Source organism: Sander vitreus, chromosome 14 (assembly GCF_031162955.1).
Source record: "Sander vitreus isolate 19-12246 chromosome 14, sanVit1, whole genome shotgun sequence".
NCBI lineage: Eukaryota > Metazoa > Chordata > Actinopteri > Perciformes > Percidae > Sander > Sander vitreus.
The window spans coordinates 6,021,110-6,035,686 of NC_135868.1; the positions used below are offsets into that span (position 1 = coordinate 6,021,110).

General features: G+C 41.9%; 1 protein-coding gene across 4 annotated transcripts; it reads right to left on the minus strand.

The window, feature by feature from the left end:
* Positions 1-1,956: 1,956 nt before the first annotated feature.
* znf384a (zinc finger protein 384 a) lies at positions 1,957-13,790 on the minus strand. 4 transcript variants are annotated; one of them, XM_078267463.1, is made up of 12 exons: positions 13,635-13,790; positions 12,414-12,467; positions 11,446-11,513; positions 10,083-10,395; positions 8,849-8,971; positions 8,012-8,166; positions 7,807-7,883; positions 7,030-7,254; positions 4,632-4,799; positions 3,778-3,856; positions 3,231-3,389; positions 1,957-3,051 (listed from the first exon to the last, which is right to left on the minus strand). In XM_078267463.1, the coding sequence occupies exons 2-12, from the start codon at positions 12,460-12,462 to the stop codon at positions 2,638-2,640; spliced, it is 1,830 nt and encodes a 609-aa protein (XP_078123589.1). In that variant the 5' UTR covers positions 12,463-12,467; positions 13,635-13,790; the 3' UTR covers positions 1,957-2,637. The 4 variants fall into 4 exon arrangements, with proteins under 4 accessions (XP_078123589.1, XP_078123591.1, XP_078123590.1 ...); XM_078267465.1 differs by having other exon boundaries at positions 12,376-12,467; positions 13,635-13,679; XM_078267464.1 differs by lacking the exon at positions 12,414-12,467.
* Positions 13,791-14,577: the final 787 nt, after the last annotated feature.

The following is a 14,577-nucleotide window of genomic DNA, read 5'->3' on the forward strand; positions in this document are numbered from 1 at the left end:
ATTGTTAACTGCTTTCCAAACAGTTGTTAACCACCATGGAACAACCATACTCCACTGATCCCCTGGCTGTTGAAATGACCAAATCACAAGGCTGTAACCATAGACTTTATTACCTGTTAAGAAAAAAAATCTTTCTCACCTTGTGTGTCAATTCTAACAGGGTGTTTACAATTCTTACTCAAAAAAAATAAATCAGACATAACTTGGGCCTCAGATTTGATCAAATCCGTAAAAAAAAAAAAAAAACATATAAATATACATACGTATTAGTACCACACAGTCTTGATTTAAAAAAAAATAAAAAATCTGACAATTATGTTTTTTTCATCATTAACTGTTTTCCAACTTTATTCTCCTTAAGGGAAGATGAGCAAAAGGTGTAACTGTGCATACAGTCTGCAAGAGTGTAGCATAAGAGGACAGTTAATAACTGCACTGTAATTAGGAGTATCAGTAATAACAATAACAAGAATATTGAGAATCTGTTATTTTTCATAAAAAGACAATGGAATACACAGAGTATACATGAAGACAAGCAGCCATTTGTTAGACTGCTTGAACATTTTGATTGGGTAGAGATAGCTTATGCACAAAAACATGGCAGCAGTGTCCCAGGTCAGCGTCCCACGTCACGTTTCATGTTTTTTTTAGGTTGTAGTAGTTCACTTTTGCGCAGTGCCACAACAATCTAAGCCTAACAACAGTCCCTGTTAATGATTCCTACAAATTAAACATCCTGTTAACTTGATGAAACCATTTCAGGTTACATCATAATTTGAATGAATATCACTACGTGCAACGGGCGAGTGTGGTGACAGGAAATGTTAAGTCATCGTACATTACAGAAAGAGAACAAATATTTTCTCAGGCCTGGATTTTAATCCAAATTTGCAGACTTTGTTGAGCATTGAGGTTATGGTCCATTCAGCACTAAAGGTGACCTGGGACACAGACAGTGATTTGGTACTTGTTAATTTGAGTTCCTTTAGTTTTCATATACACTTGACACAGGACGTATTTCCCTTTTACAGATGAAAAAGTCTTTTCTATCTATTTTATGTACAGCATACTGCAATACAATAATGCCTCAGATTGATAATGTGGATAACATTTGCAATAGGTATAATGAAAGTAGTAATAATATGTATGAAAAGTTCTTTTAAAAAAAGATTGATAACAGTACCTATCAGCCATTTTTTTTTTATCACACAATTGTTATTTCCAACAAGTTGGGCTGTCTTTGCTACTATTGGAGAATAGCAGACTGTCTTTCTTTGAACAATAACAAAACAAAATAGGACAAAACTCTGTTAGGACTTTTCTCTCTGTTCCCTTCACATTCATGCATCACTTTGCTTTCTCTCTGAGTTTTCACACGTTTCTGTTGGTAGAAAAATACATACATATAATATATTAAAAAAAAAAAAAAGTACAATAATGATGACAAACATAGACATGAAGTACAAGCTTCATCAAGTGCTTTCTTTATGATCCCACCCACCCCACAAACCCCTCTTTTCGCTCTTATTTTTTTCATCTCACTCTGCTGCAGATTCGTATTTAGTGCATTCTTGAACAGGTCCGTCTCTCTTGATCAATACTTTGGGCTCCGACAAAGTTGGTTCCTCAACTCCTCGCTGTCTGAGGGGAGGTGAGCGTAAGTAAGGACATCGTGATTTGTAAAGTGAACACTTTGAGATTCAGCCCCAGCTTTTAGCCTGATCCAATAATATACCTCATTTTCTTTCTCCTGTCCCTCTTCTCTGTTGTCAGAGATGTCATTCAAAAGCTAAATTCAAACTTATTTACTTAGTTCTTTCCCTACAGTCTTCCCTCGTTGATTTCTTGTCTTGTTTCTCCCCCTCGTTTTGGCTTGAACTAAATAATGGAGTATGTTCAGATTAATGTGATCTGACTGTGTTAAAAAATGTCACCATTCTCTGGACCGTAACTGTGCAGAGAGTAGTGTCATTTTTATTTTAAAGATACTTTACATCTTCATCCTCCAATGGTGCCTATTGCAAACAATGCAATAAAAAAAACAGAGCAGGGTCACCAGTGAGCCTCTTTTATCAAAATACTCCGAGGAGGACTGCTGGTTTTGGATCAGTGTGTTAAATGTGTTTTACAAAGCAAGTAAGTTGATCACTGATCTATTGACCTATAGTTGAAAAAAAAGGTGAATTAATTCAGGTCTGGATTTAATTACTATCTCATTCATAATGATATAAAAGCCAAAAGTGATCCAGATTATGTTTTGGTTAAGTCTTGGCTCCAGTCTGAAGTATAATAAACCACCTGTATCAGTGTGTCCTAGACCAGCATTTCTACTAAGAGATCCTTGGCACAAGTGGGCTCAGGAATCGAGAAGCACATTGTAAAATATCTGTGTTCTAACAAGTAATTGAATGTTGCACTCAGCATTAGAGCTTCTTAGAATGAAGGAAAAGACCTGGCATTGGGTGAATTTTACTTGTATATTTGAACATCACATTGGTAAAGTTTCCACCCTATAAGCCATTTTTTTCCTTGCTGAAGAAGACTATAATACTGAATATAGTTAACCGTTACTTGTATAGATCTTTTTACGCTGCTGATGCAATTAGTAATTCCATGAACAGAGCGAGAAGACGCAGCCTATGAGTTCATGTGCTCCACCTGTATGGCTGATGTGGAGACGGTGAGGCAGAGGTCTTTGTGGGCCACTGGCAGGTCCGCCACAGTGACTGGTTTGTACTGGATCTCGCCAGCTGACACCGTCTTGTACTGGTGCAGGTCAAACGGGCATTGAACCACAGCTTCTGTGGGCTGCTGGTAGCTGCCTGGGGGCCCAGGGTTAGGGTTCTGGGTGTTGTTGTTGTTAGGGTTGGTCTGGCTTTGGAGCTGGCCCGCTCTGCCCACACCTCCTCCACCAGCACCTCTCCCTCGGCCGCGGCCTCGGCCCCTGCCTCCGCCTGGCGTAAGGCCCTGGGCCTGCTGAGCAGCTACTGTCGCTGCCACTGTTAGCGGGTCGGGGTTGTGCTTCCTCATGTGTTTCATTAGATACGTCTCCTAGAGTTGGGGAGCGAGAGGGAAGTAGAAGACATGATGTCAGAACTACATTCATGCTCTAATCCTGTATATTCTGTCAACTCTGTCCTTATGCGTCTTCTTTTGTCAGAGTAAGACCAGAGTCAGCACATTGTGTGAATATTAGGTCTGATGTGTGATTGACAAGTCTGCGAGCTTACTGAGGTATAGGAACGGTTACAGAGGCCACAGGAGAACAGCTTGGCATGTTTGACGGTGTGTGTGGACAGGTGCACCTCCAAGCTGGCAGCATCTGTGTAACCGCGGTTACAGTTGTGGCATTTGTACGGCTTGTCTTTGTTGTGCTGCCGACGGTGAGACTGTGGGGAGAATAATTACTGACATTAGCCCAATGAATGAATCAATCAATCAATAATGTTTTCCAAACACACAGTGCTTCAAAATCTGATGTTGACAGTACCACAAAAATATCTTTAGGAGCCATTGGATGTTATATTTTTTAACAAACTTTTATTCTTCAAACAGTGGAAAAAATAATTTGATTGGCCAATAAGAACATAGCTTGATCTTGACTTCACTGAAAACATTTTAAACTCCTTTAAGACAGATTTTTTTCCCCGAAGCTTTCATGGAACCTAAATATAAAGTTCACGTTTTTGCCAACAAAGACAAAGAACAGGTAGGCAAATCAAAGTCTTACTTTGCCACTAGGTCAGTAGCAAGAATCAAACCTGTGAATGTGTTTACCTGTAGGTTGGACAACTGAGTGAAAGCTTTTTCACAGCCAGGATGGTTACACTTATACGGTCGGTCACCGGTATGAATCCTGAAAAATCACAGTTAGGCACACCATTAGTTAATTACAATATGCATTATACTATATTGCTGCACTTGGAGAAAGAAAATGAAAACGAGTGAGGTGCATTCATGTTTTCAACACATTGTATATACAGCAGTGTTATGCCAATTCAAATGCAGTGTGCTTATTCCTTCTTAGACATATATCACTTACCATCATTCAAAAACTAAAGTGAACATATTAAGGGTATTTTAATTGCATCATTTCATTGAATAAGATCGTAAATTAGTAGCTCAATCCCTTGCTTTCCCCTACTTAACCTTCCCCAAAAAGGCAATTCCTTTTGGTAGGTTGTTTTATTTTTATGTGTATAGATCGGAGTTGTGAAAACATCCGTGGTCACTTGTACCCCTTAAAAGGTTTTAGACACACTTTACCCATGATTAGGCAAGAAGAGTGGAACACGGCTCTGGACTGGCAAATGTGGCATCATTAAAAAATGTACAGCATTAAGCCACCCAAGGCAGGAAATTACTATAAATCAGGTCTTGGCTGTGGTTGATAGGTAACCTGTTTTCGATATGACGCCACTTTAATGTCTTAGTTTGGCAACTCAGATTTGATTTATTAAAAAAAGATACTGTGACAAACCTCTCGACTACACAGCATGCCACCCAAACTAACGTGCAAAAAGATGCAAACAACCACAATGTCACAACTCTCTACACACCTGCCCCCATACATGCACACGTAAACACACAACCGGCCATTCAGACCCACCCAGCCCAGCCCGGACCAGTACCGTGTGTGCTGCTGTAGGTGACTGAGCTGCCTGAATGTTTTCTGGCAGTAGGAGCAGGCGTAGGGCTTGGCCCCGGTGTGGATGCGGATGTGCTGGGACAGGTAGCTGGAGTTGGCAAACGACTTGGAGCAGTGGGGGCACTTGTGGGGCTTGGCCTCAGTATGGTTTCTAACACGGGTAACCAGGATTGGAGGGGTGAGGAGGAGGAGGGAGAGAAACAGAGAGAGAAACAGCGAGAGATTTTTAAGCTACAGCATGACCAAACTTCACAATAAACTGAAGACCAAATCATGCGTTAAAGTTAACAGGATCTGGGATCCGTTGATAATAAATCACTAGGTTTGAAAGTGTGCTCTTTGTGCTGTGTCTGAGTTGTGAAAACACAGAACAAAAACATACAGCAGGCACAGTCATGCTTTTCTCTCTCTCTCTCTCTCTCTCTCTCTCTCTCTCTCTCTCTCTCTCTCTCTCTCTCTCTCTCTCTCTCTCTCTCTCTCTCTCTCTCGCAGTCTCTCTCTCTCCATTGCTGTGCCCTGCTTTGAGTGCAGTGTGAGTGTGTCTATGAATGTCTGGCTTTGCTGCAGCCAAATTGAAATGTAAATTCAAGATGAGTGGCAGGCCAGTGGAGCGCATCTTCCTGTTTAAAATGAATGGCCTGAATCCCCAAGAAGCCCCGGTGCATGGCAATAAGGGAAATGAAAACATATGGGAGGTGAATGACAAGGTCAAACGTAAAATTAAAACATTTATCAGAGTCTTGATGGCATGACTCAGGGACAGGAGCTTTTATCACTTACATCGTCACACATACTTACGTGTAATACAAGTAAAAGCGCTTTACAGCTTTATCCGTTTTGGAAATATGATCATGAGGGTGTATAAAACATGTGGGCTGACTCAGGGCAGTAAAAGAATGGCAAAGGCAAAGAGGAGCTTGTATTGTCTTAAAAAAGGAAATTATCATACATAGTTAGTACACAATGTGTATACTCACACTTGTATGATTAAAATAACAGACCTAGGGCCATATTTTAACGATCTAAGAGCACGGCGTGAAGCACCTGGCGCAGGTGCGTTTAGGGCGTGTCTAAAACCACTTTTGTTAGTTTGACGGCGGAAAAAAGGGTCCGTGCGCCAGGCGCATGGTTCAAAAGGGTTGTACTTAGTGTCTTAATTAATTCATAGGTGTGTTTTGGGCATAACATGCAATAAACCAATCAGAGTGTCATCTCCCATTGCCTTTAAAAGCCAGGCACGTTTGGACCTTGGCGCATTACCTTGCTATTATGATGACGGATCTGCACCGTAATATTTTTATTTGTAATCTTTTGCATGTTTGTGTGCTGCTGCGCTCTCCTGTGTGTGTATCAAGCATAGTGTGTGCGCGCTGTGCATAAACCTAGGCGCATTTTTCTAACGCACTGTTAAAATAACAATGAAATGCTGCGCTATTGACTTTAGACCAGGTTTTTGTTGGTCAATGGAGCGCTCACTTCCCGCTGCCTCAAGATAGCTACACGGCCAGAATGCACCTGAACACACCTCCCTGTACAACCAGCACACCCATGGGCGCAGGTGCATTTGCTATTTAAACGACGTGGGCAGTGGGCGGGAAATTGACAACTGCGCCGGGTGCAAAATAGGGCCCCGACTCTCCAGATGACAACATTTTCACTATTTAATAATCAAGTTTGTCATTTGTAAACAGTGCCATTATCTCCTCAATGTTATTTTAGCCAAAATTCTATTTTCACTGCTTTTTTAATGGAGGTGGTTTAACATTAGAAATCGTTAAAAAAAAGAGTGAAAGTGAAAGGTCTCCAGAAGGTGCCTCAAACAAAAGAGGGGATCTTTGAAGGAGTTGTGTGAAAGCAGAGGTGGATCCAGAGAAAACAGAATAAATATGATAAGCCAAGCTTGCGATAGTATCACCATCAGGATAAGAAAGTTAACGCCACCACCTGCTAAACGGAGGTATATATTTCGGTGGTAACTGGAACTGTAAGTTGACCTCCTCTGCAAACACTGTAGCATGCATCAACCCGGGCTCTTTTGTATTCCGCGAAGGCTTGTAAACTGTCAAACTGAATGATTAAGCTGCCGTCCTGTCCTGATCATTAATCAGTTACCTGAAAGGAACCAATCTTCATTGATAAATACATTAAGTTTCCTACAGTTGTTGTACCTTCAAAGGTGATGTTTAGACTGTGCAACCAGATATTTCTGAACTGTCAACACTCTCCCAAAAGACTCTGACACATCCCCAACTCACCACCCCTTCCTCCCTTCATCAGTCACCATACACAGGCCAACACATGTGCTTTACCAACAGAAGCCACAAGCACAAGCAGGCGCGCAAACAAACACACCAACACCCACACACCACTCAGTCCAGTACCGTGTGTGCTGCTGTAGGTGACTGAGCTGCCTGAATGTTTTCTGGCAGTAGGTGCAGGTGTAGGGCTTGGCCCCGCTGTGAATGCGGATGTGCTGGGCCAGGTAGCTGGAGTTGGCAAACGACTTGGAGCAATGGGGGCACTTGTGGGGCTTGGCCTCTGTGTGGGACTTGGCGTGGATCTGCATGTCTGACTTGCTGAAGAACGTCACTGCACACATCCGACACCTTGGCAAGTGAGGAGTAAGAGAGAGAAGAGAACCTTCATTGGAATTTAACGTAGGCTTATAGTACTTCCCAGCACTGCACACTAGTGGGCTTGCCACCAGTTTCTCTTTAATGACCACTGACAAGCAAAGAAAACCCCCTCCTACAACCGCGATGGCTGCAGCTGATTGGATGAACGTGACAGGTGGGGCTGGCTGCTTCCTGGTTTCAAAACCGACCATAATGGCGGCTCGTTCGGAATACAATCTCTTATTTTACGGAAATAGTTCACCGAAACGTGTTTCTGAAAACATTTTAATCCAGAAATTCGTCAGCTTGCTAGAGGCGTCGAGCTGAGCCGGCCTCTCCTCATTTGCATAAAGTTGCCTGGATTCAACTTTATGCAAATGAGCACTGCACGGCTGCTCCCATAGAAAAGAATGGGAAGCGTTGAAATGACGCTGACAATGGAGTCTATAGTGTCTGTTTCAGCAGATGACCTGTTCGAAATGTTCAATAAAAATCTATGATGCCAAAAACAACAATGCTTTTCTCTGAATATGTTTCAACTACCTGTAGGATTTGGGCCCATCTTTGTTGGTATGCTCATCCTCATCATTTGACAGGTCGTATGGGTCAGCGGTGTGGTGCTAACACAACAACAACAACAACAACAACAACATATTAGTTGTGATTAAAGGCACAAACATCGACAATCCATGTTGTGTAGACAGCTAAAGACAAACGACTATAAGCAAAGAATACATCAGACCCTCACCTGTCCACCAGCAGCGAGGTGTGCCAATATTAGTGCATCACTTCCTGGAGGGAGGACCCCACCCACTCTGCCCAACATCTGTTTGCTCTTCCTGCCTCGCTTTGATGGAGTGGGCATGACAACTGCAGGAGGGATAGCAATGTCCTGCTTCTTCTCTGGAAACAAGAGAGAAGTAAAAAGAAAGGAGGTGAGTGCCATGTGAAGACAGCATCCATTACATGGAAAAATCTGACAAAATCGGTCCCACACGTCACATACATGAGTTGTTATGATGGGGGTGCTGCCTTGGTCAGGAGTAATACCAAATCTCACAAAAGAGTATGGCCATACACACGTGTGTGTACGCTTGCATTTTGTATGAATGTCACAACACAGAAAAAGTCAGAAATAAATAAATGGTGGGTGGAAAACAAGAATTCAAATGAAATGAGATTTGTGTGTCTGTCCTTCGATTAATTTTGGTCTCACCTCAGGAGTGTTGTGAATTCAAAATACTGCGGAAAAACAGGCTCTTATTACATCAAACTAATAATAATTCTATCAATTCTCTTCTATCAGTTTGTGTCATGGTGCCCTTGAGTGATGTGCTTAGTCCCACCTAATCCACTAGAGCAGCTTGATGGCCAACGATGTGTACAGTGGGCAGGTTTTAGCTGTGAATTTTACTGTGCAAATTGCAAAGCAAGGCATTGCTGAATAAGCTAATATATTCCTCAAACAAAAAGGTGTGTAAAAAAATGAACTTTGACAATACTTATACCATGTTTTTAACCAACTGCTGTTTGACTTAACACGTTGAAATGACTGAAGTGACGGTGAACTGCGCCCGTGTTTTACCTGTATGTGAGGGGTGCACTGCAGATACTATCATGGTGGTGGCAGTGGGGTGTCCGGCTACAAATGACTGCGTGGAGGCAGTGGGGACCAGTGTGCCTTGAGGGGTGGTGATCACTAACCCGGCTAAGAGGAAAAGAGAAACTGTGATCTGGCTGTTGGTCAAAACAAACATTTTACATTAGGATACCATTCCTACTAAAAGCAGCTAGCAATAGGTCCAAATAACCTTCATTACCAATATTTAAAGCCACACAAATACTTATACCTTAGGTATAAGGGTCGAAACCACAGCATTAACAGACTTGTCATGATGCTTAATTGTGAACAAATGATTCAGATCAATATTCTTTAACAACCTATATACCTTAAACTGCCCCTTAGACACTGAGGGCCCTATTTTAACGATCTAAGCGCCTGGCGCAGGCTCTGTTTAGGACGTGTCCAAATCCACTTTTGCTAGTTTGACGGCGGATAAAAAAGGGCGCATGGTTCAAGAGTTGTACTTAGTGTCTTCATTAATTTATAGGTGTGTTTTGGGCGTAACATGCAATAAACCAATCAGTGTTATCTCCCATTCCCTCTAAAAGCCAGGCGCGTTTGTACCTTGGCGCATTGCTATTATGATGGCCGATTTGCACCTTAATATTTTTATTTGTAACCTTTTGCATGTTTGTGTGCTGCTGCGCTTCCCTGTGCGTGTAACAAGCATAGTGACTGCGTGCTGTGTATAAGCCTAGGCGCATTTTACTAATGCGCTGTTAAAATAACAATGAAATGCTGCGTTATTGACTTTAGACTAGGTTTTTTGTTGGTCAATGGCACGATCACTTCCCGCTGCCTCAAGATAGCAACACGCCAAGAATTCACCTGAACACACCTCCCTATAAGACCAGCACACCCATGGGCGCAAAGATAGGCGCAGGTGCATTTGCTATTTCAACGACGTGGGCGCTGGACGGGGAACTGACAACTGTGTCTGTCTTAAACTAGCAAAGACACTTGCGTTGGGCTTTGCTCTGCGCCGGGTGCAAGGTAGGGCCCAAAGACTTTTATTAATAGAAGGAAAACTGTTTAGATCAAGATTTGTAGCAGCTGCAGTTCAATGTTTATGGTGTTCCTCCTGACTCACATGCACCCATCTTATAGTAATTCCAACAAACAAATATGATGATACAGAAATGTAAAATGGAGTGGTGGATGCCATGATTGGGCAGGAAAAAAACAGCCTACTCACCTGCAGTCATGATACCTGTCGAGGGAACAGGCACAACGGTGATGTTCTGGGTCGTGTGCGACTGGTGCAGGTGTCCCCCGAGCGCACTCATGCCGCCAGCCCCACCTAGTCCTGCTGTGCTCCCACCTCCTTCCTGTTTGGGGACCAACCGCAACCCGGACCCTGCGTCCACTGAGCCGGGGAGTGCGAGCACAGCCGTGGGGTAGTGGGGGGAGGAGGTGGTAGACGCAGAGGAGTGAGAGTAGGAGGGCATGTTGGTCTTCTCTGGACCCAGCTGCTCCTTTGCCTTGTTCAGGAACATGGCGTTCTCGATCTAGATAGGGATGAGTAGAGGGGCGGGCCGGAAGGTAAGAGGAATGAAAGGAGGAAGGGTGAAGTAATAAAGAGAAAAAGAGTGCGAGATGGGTGAGGGTAAAACATTGGGAGATGTAGGATAAGAGGAAGTGAGAACAGGGAAGGAAGATGAAGGTTGAAATGCAAGGGGAAGGAGGCCATGAGAGATAAGGAAGACAGGTGAGGTGTAAAGAAAGAAAGAAAGGACAAGAAAAGAAGTGGTATGACGGTAAACAAGGTGAGCCATGTGTATGAAGTAAGAAGGCCACGCAGATTGGAAGAAGATGAAAAGGAAGAGAAAGGAAATAAGAGGAGGAAAGGGAATAAAGAGGAAAGGATGGAAAGGTAGGTAGATACAAGGGTGGAGGTGGAGAACAGGAATCAAGGATGGGTTAGGTTTACATAAGGAAAAAAACCCCGGAGCAGACGGAGGTGATGGAGGCGGCAAGGAAGATGGGTGAGGCAATAAAGGTAACACAGAAAATGTGTGATAAAGAGACAAAGAAAGTAAGAAGAGAAAGGGGAAGAAGACAAAGCAAGGGGATAACGGGGGAAGACGTTGGTAGAAAAAGAAGTTTAAGTTAGCAGCAGGATGGGGAGAGCGAAGAATGGGAGTTGATAATGAGTTACATCCATGTAGGGAGAAGACAGCGGATGAGAAGGAAATAGGAGAGAAGAGAGAACGAAGGCAATGTGAGATGCAAAAAGGAACCGAAAAAAAGGGAACAAAGAGGGGTTGAAGAGATGAGAGGGACAGGAGTGATCATATGATTAAGTGAACCCTCCCCATGTCAAGAACTCATGTTCAAATAACTTTTATGTGAGATTAAGCCAACTTCACTGACTAAGCGAGCATTGTTCGGTTGTGTTATTACATGTTCAGGGTCAAACGATTGTCTGGTGTTATGTCATGTTTGAAGTACTTCCATAAACAGTCAATATGATAATCTCCTCCTGGGTATCTTTTGACAGCACATACCACTACACCATGTGTATTTCAAGACAATTCCAACAATAAGGTTGTCTCTACCTGTCCTTGTACAGTGGGGACGGGAGACCAAAAGTATGATGAGTTGAAATGGGAATCGTCCATTATTTCTGTAATTAAAAAGCAACACACTTAGAAAACACCTGTCCTCCTCCTCTTCCTCCTTCTTACTATGCTTATTACTTTCATGTGAAACGAGACCATGCGTGGCTGCATTTCAATCATCTTAGTTTGTTTCCTTCTATGATCCTCTCCTCTGTTTGCTGAGACACTGAACAGGTTTCAGGATCAGTGTTGAGTACGAGCTCTATCAGCCTACAGTATGCTTCTACATTTTAATTGTGGCTGGTAAACGTGTCTACTATATCAGCCACTTTGCTAGGCAAGTAACCATTGTTTTAAGGGATTCCAGTCCAGAAGTTAAAGATGGCTGTCACACAACTGACTGTTTGAAAGGAAATGTGTTTAGGTTTATGATGTTTCATTCATGATTCATGATGTATGATGATATATATATATATATATATTTTTTTTTAAATATTTTATTTGACCATATTTACAGAGAAGAGGATGTGAAAGGAATCAGTCAAAGATGTTCAATCCCAGGGGGGGGGAATGAATATTTAAAAGAAAAATCTACAGGAGGATAGAAGAGACAAGAGTTGAGAAATGATGATAATCAGTCTTTGAGGCTTTTGATAATGTTTTGTAACACAGCCCATGCACTTCCTCACTAGTCTCCTACACAGTTTGCATTGCAATTAACAAATTACACAATCTTTGAGTGGTTACTTCATCAGCGTTGAGTCTAGTTTTGGAGTGCAACCCACTGCTGTGTCAAAATGTTGTAACTATTTATCGCCTGGAAAATGTAACACAGAGGCATGTCCTTCCAAACTCGATGCGAGTACAGTAGGGGTTGAAAATAATTCTTTCTGAGAATGCATATGGTTTGTTGAAGACAACACTCACTGTTTAAAAGACTACTGTTTATCTTTTCATTATCAAACCTCTGATCTTCTGTTTCCCGATCATCTCCCACTGACACATAGGCAACATGTTTTCTGTAGCACAAAGAGGGAAGTTTCATAGTTTCATTGTTCTATTTTGGCATGCATTTGCAGTTTATTTCCACATACTTTGCTACTGTTACAGACCAAGCGTGACATACGCTTTGAGGTTTGGTTTTCTGTATGCATGTGAAGATTGTGAATGCCATGCATAGCCACATTGCTCACATACATAGAAAAGCAAGCATGTTATTGTTAGTAATGCTGAACTGATATTTAGTATAACTAATAACTGTTAAATTCTTTAGGGGAGTATATGCCCACGGAAAATTAACCTCAACATAACAACATAATACACTTATAAAATAATGTTAACTCTGAAACAACTGAGGTAACGATATATTTCATGCAAAACATCCAGTGCAAAACTCAAGGCATGTTTTATGTTGTTTTCGTGAGCCTCCTCTCCCCCCTCTACTATCTACAAATACATGATTGGGCAAGCTTCTGAGGCAAATTAATTAATTTTCCACAGGCTGCAGCTATCTGACAATTTAGAGCCATTATTAGTGTAACACAAAGTCAATGTGTTAGTGCTCTGAGAGCCATGTTTGACGAAGGACACTAGCTGTCTCCAAAACTGTTGTACTGCTAGCTGCGGGCTGACGTTAGCAGTGATAGATTATAATTCTTGTTAAAACGAATTTGTCATAAATCATTTAAAACAGGAAGCCCCTTGCAAAGCACTCAGCATAGAGGCGTTACACTGCACCTAACCAGCTGCCAAGAGCTTAATGAGATATCTGGGTTGTAAACAAACATGGCTAGCGTTAGCTGGTTAACGCAACAAGACTAGGGGGAGCTAGCTAACTTGCCTCCATTAATTTTCTCCTTTTGTTCGCTGGCTTGCTCTAGCTACATACAAGGAGGCCTGTATATTGATATGCTTAACTAGCTTGCCGCTAAGTAAATACAAACAGCCTTGCTCGCTACGCTTCCATTCCTCACTCCCTGCTCATCTCGCTGAGAGAAAATAAAAAAAGAGAAAAAAAAAAGTCTCGAATAAAAAAAAAAACGAAGACAGAAAAAAACGTCGACGCCGTCGCTACTGTAGGAGACGCAGCTTCATGCAGACTTCCGGCGGTTGGGACGACGGTGCTCTCAGACACACTGAACAAAACAGTTAATTAACAACGGACTAATAACTCCTGTGTTCATTACCGGTGAAATCGATTCCCAGTCAACCCCCCCGGAGCCTCCTCGGGTCGGGACAGTTGGGAAACTTTGTCCAAATCCTCCCCTCAAACCCCTCAGATATGGCTTTTTTTTTTTCTTCCTTTTTTTCCTTTTTTTCCCCCTCCAGCTCTCCTCAGCAGAGTCAAGTCAGTCAGAGGCAAACAGTTGCGTTTCCGGTCACATCTTTTAAAAATAAAACCCATATTGATAACTTCCATTGCTTTTTAAGTAAAAAAAGTACCAATGTTAAATTCTAAAATGTATTCACGATACAAGTGGACATTGTAATAAAATACAACAACTGTCAGTTATCATTTACCTGAGAACATTTATGCAAATAATATATTGACTATCTACTTGTCAGCAGGTGCTGCTCTCCATTTGTAATGAAGGCTGTTGTTCAACAAAGTGTTTTGAATGTTGTTCTATACACATAAATGCCTGTATTTCTCAGGCGGTTTATGTCTTAATTTTGAAGACAACATCCTCCTACTTCCTGCATTAGTTCGGCTATCTCTAGCTAACTTGACACAGCTTCCAACGTCCGTACAGTGGTTTCCGGTGTATTAATGATCCTGCAGTGTGTGGTTAGTAGATACATCACTAAGATGAACAATTAATATGTAAATGTTGGTCTTAGATTGGACGCTATATGGCTATATAATTCAGCATATGCAGTTCTCAAATTCATTTAAATAGCCACCATTTAAAAATACCCCATTTGCTGCAGTGTTCTTGCATCCTTACTATATAGTATTATTTTTCATTTGCATGTAGCTTAAATGTCCACATCAGCTGATATAGAGTTTATGTCACATAAAATGACCCACGTTTGTTATCATGGCTTTAGCATTAGGGTGAGAACAAGGGCTGTGTTACATGGTTATTAGTTTGAATCCCCAGACAAAAATAAATAAATTGAGATTCA

Excerpts from the sequence above, each read along its gene's own strand:
- znf384a (XM_078267462.1), bottom strand. The coding sequence starts at position 12,493 with ATGAAACTTCCCTCTTTGTGCTACAGAAAACATGTTGCCTATGTGTCA. Across the intron at positions 8,972-10,082 it reads GACAGGTATCATGACTGCAG|CCGGGTTAGTGATCACCACC; the intron begins GTGAGTAGGCTG and ends TTTTCCTCTTAG. Across the intron at positions 4,800-7,029 it reads CACCTACAGCAGCACACACG|AAACCATACTGAGGCCAAGC; the intron begins GTACTGGACTGA and ends TACCCGTGTTAG.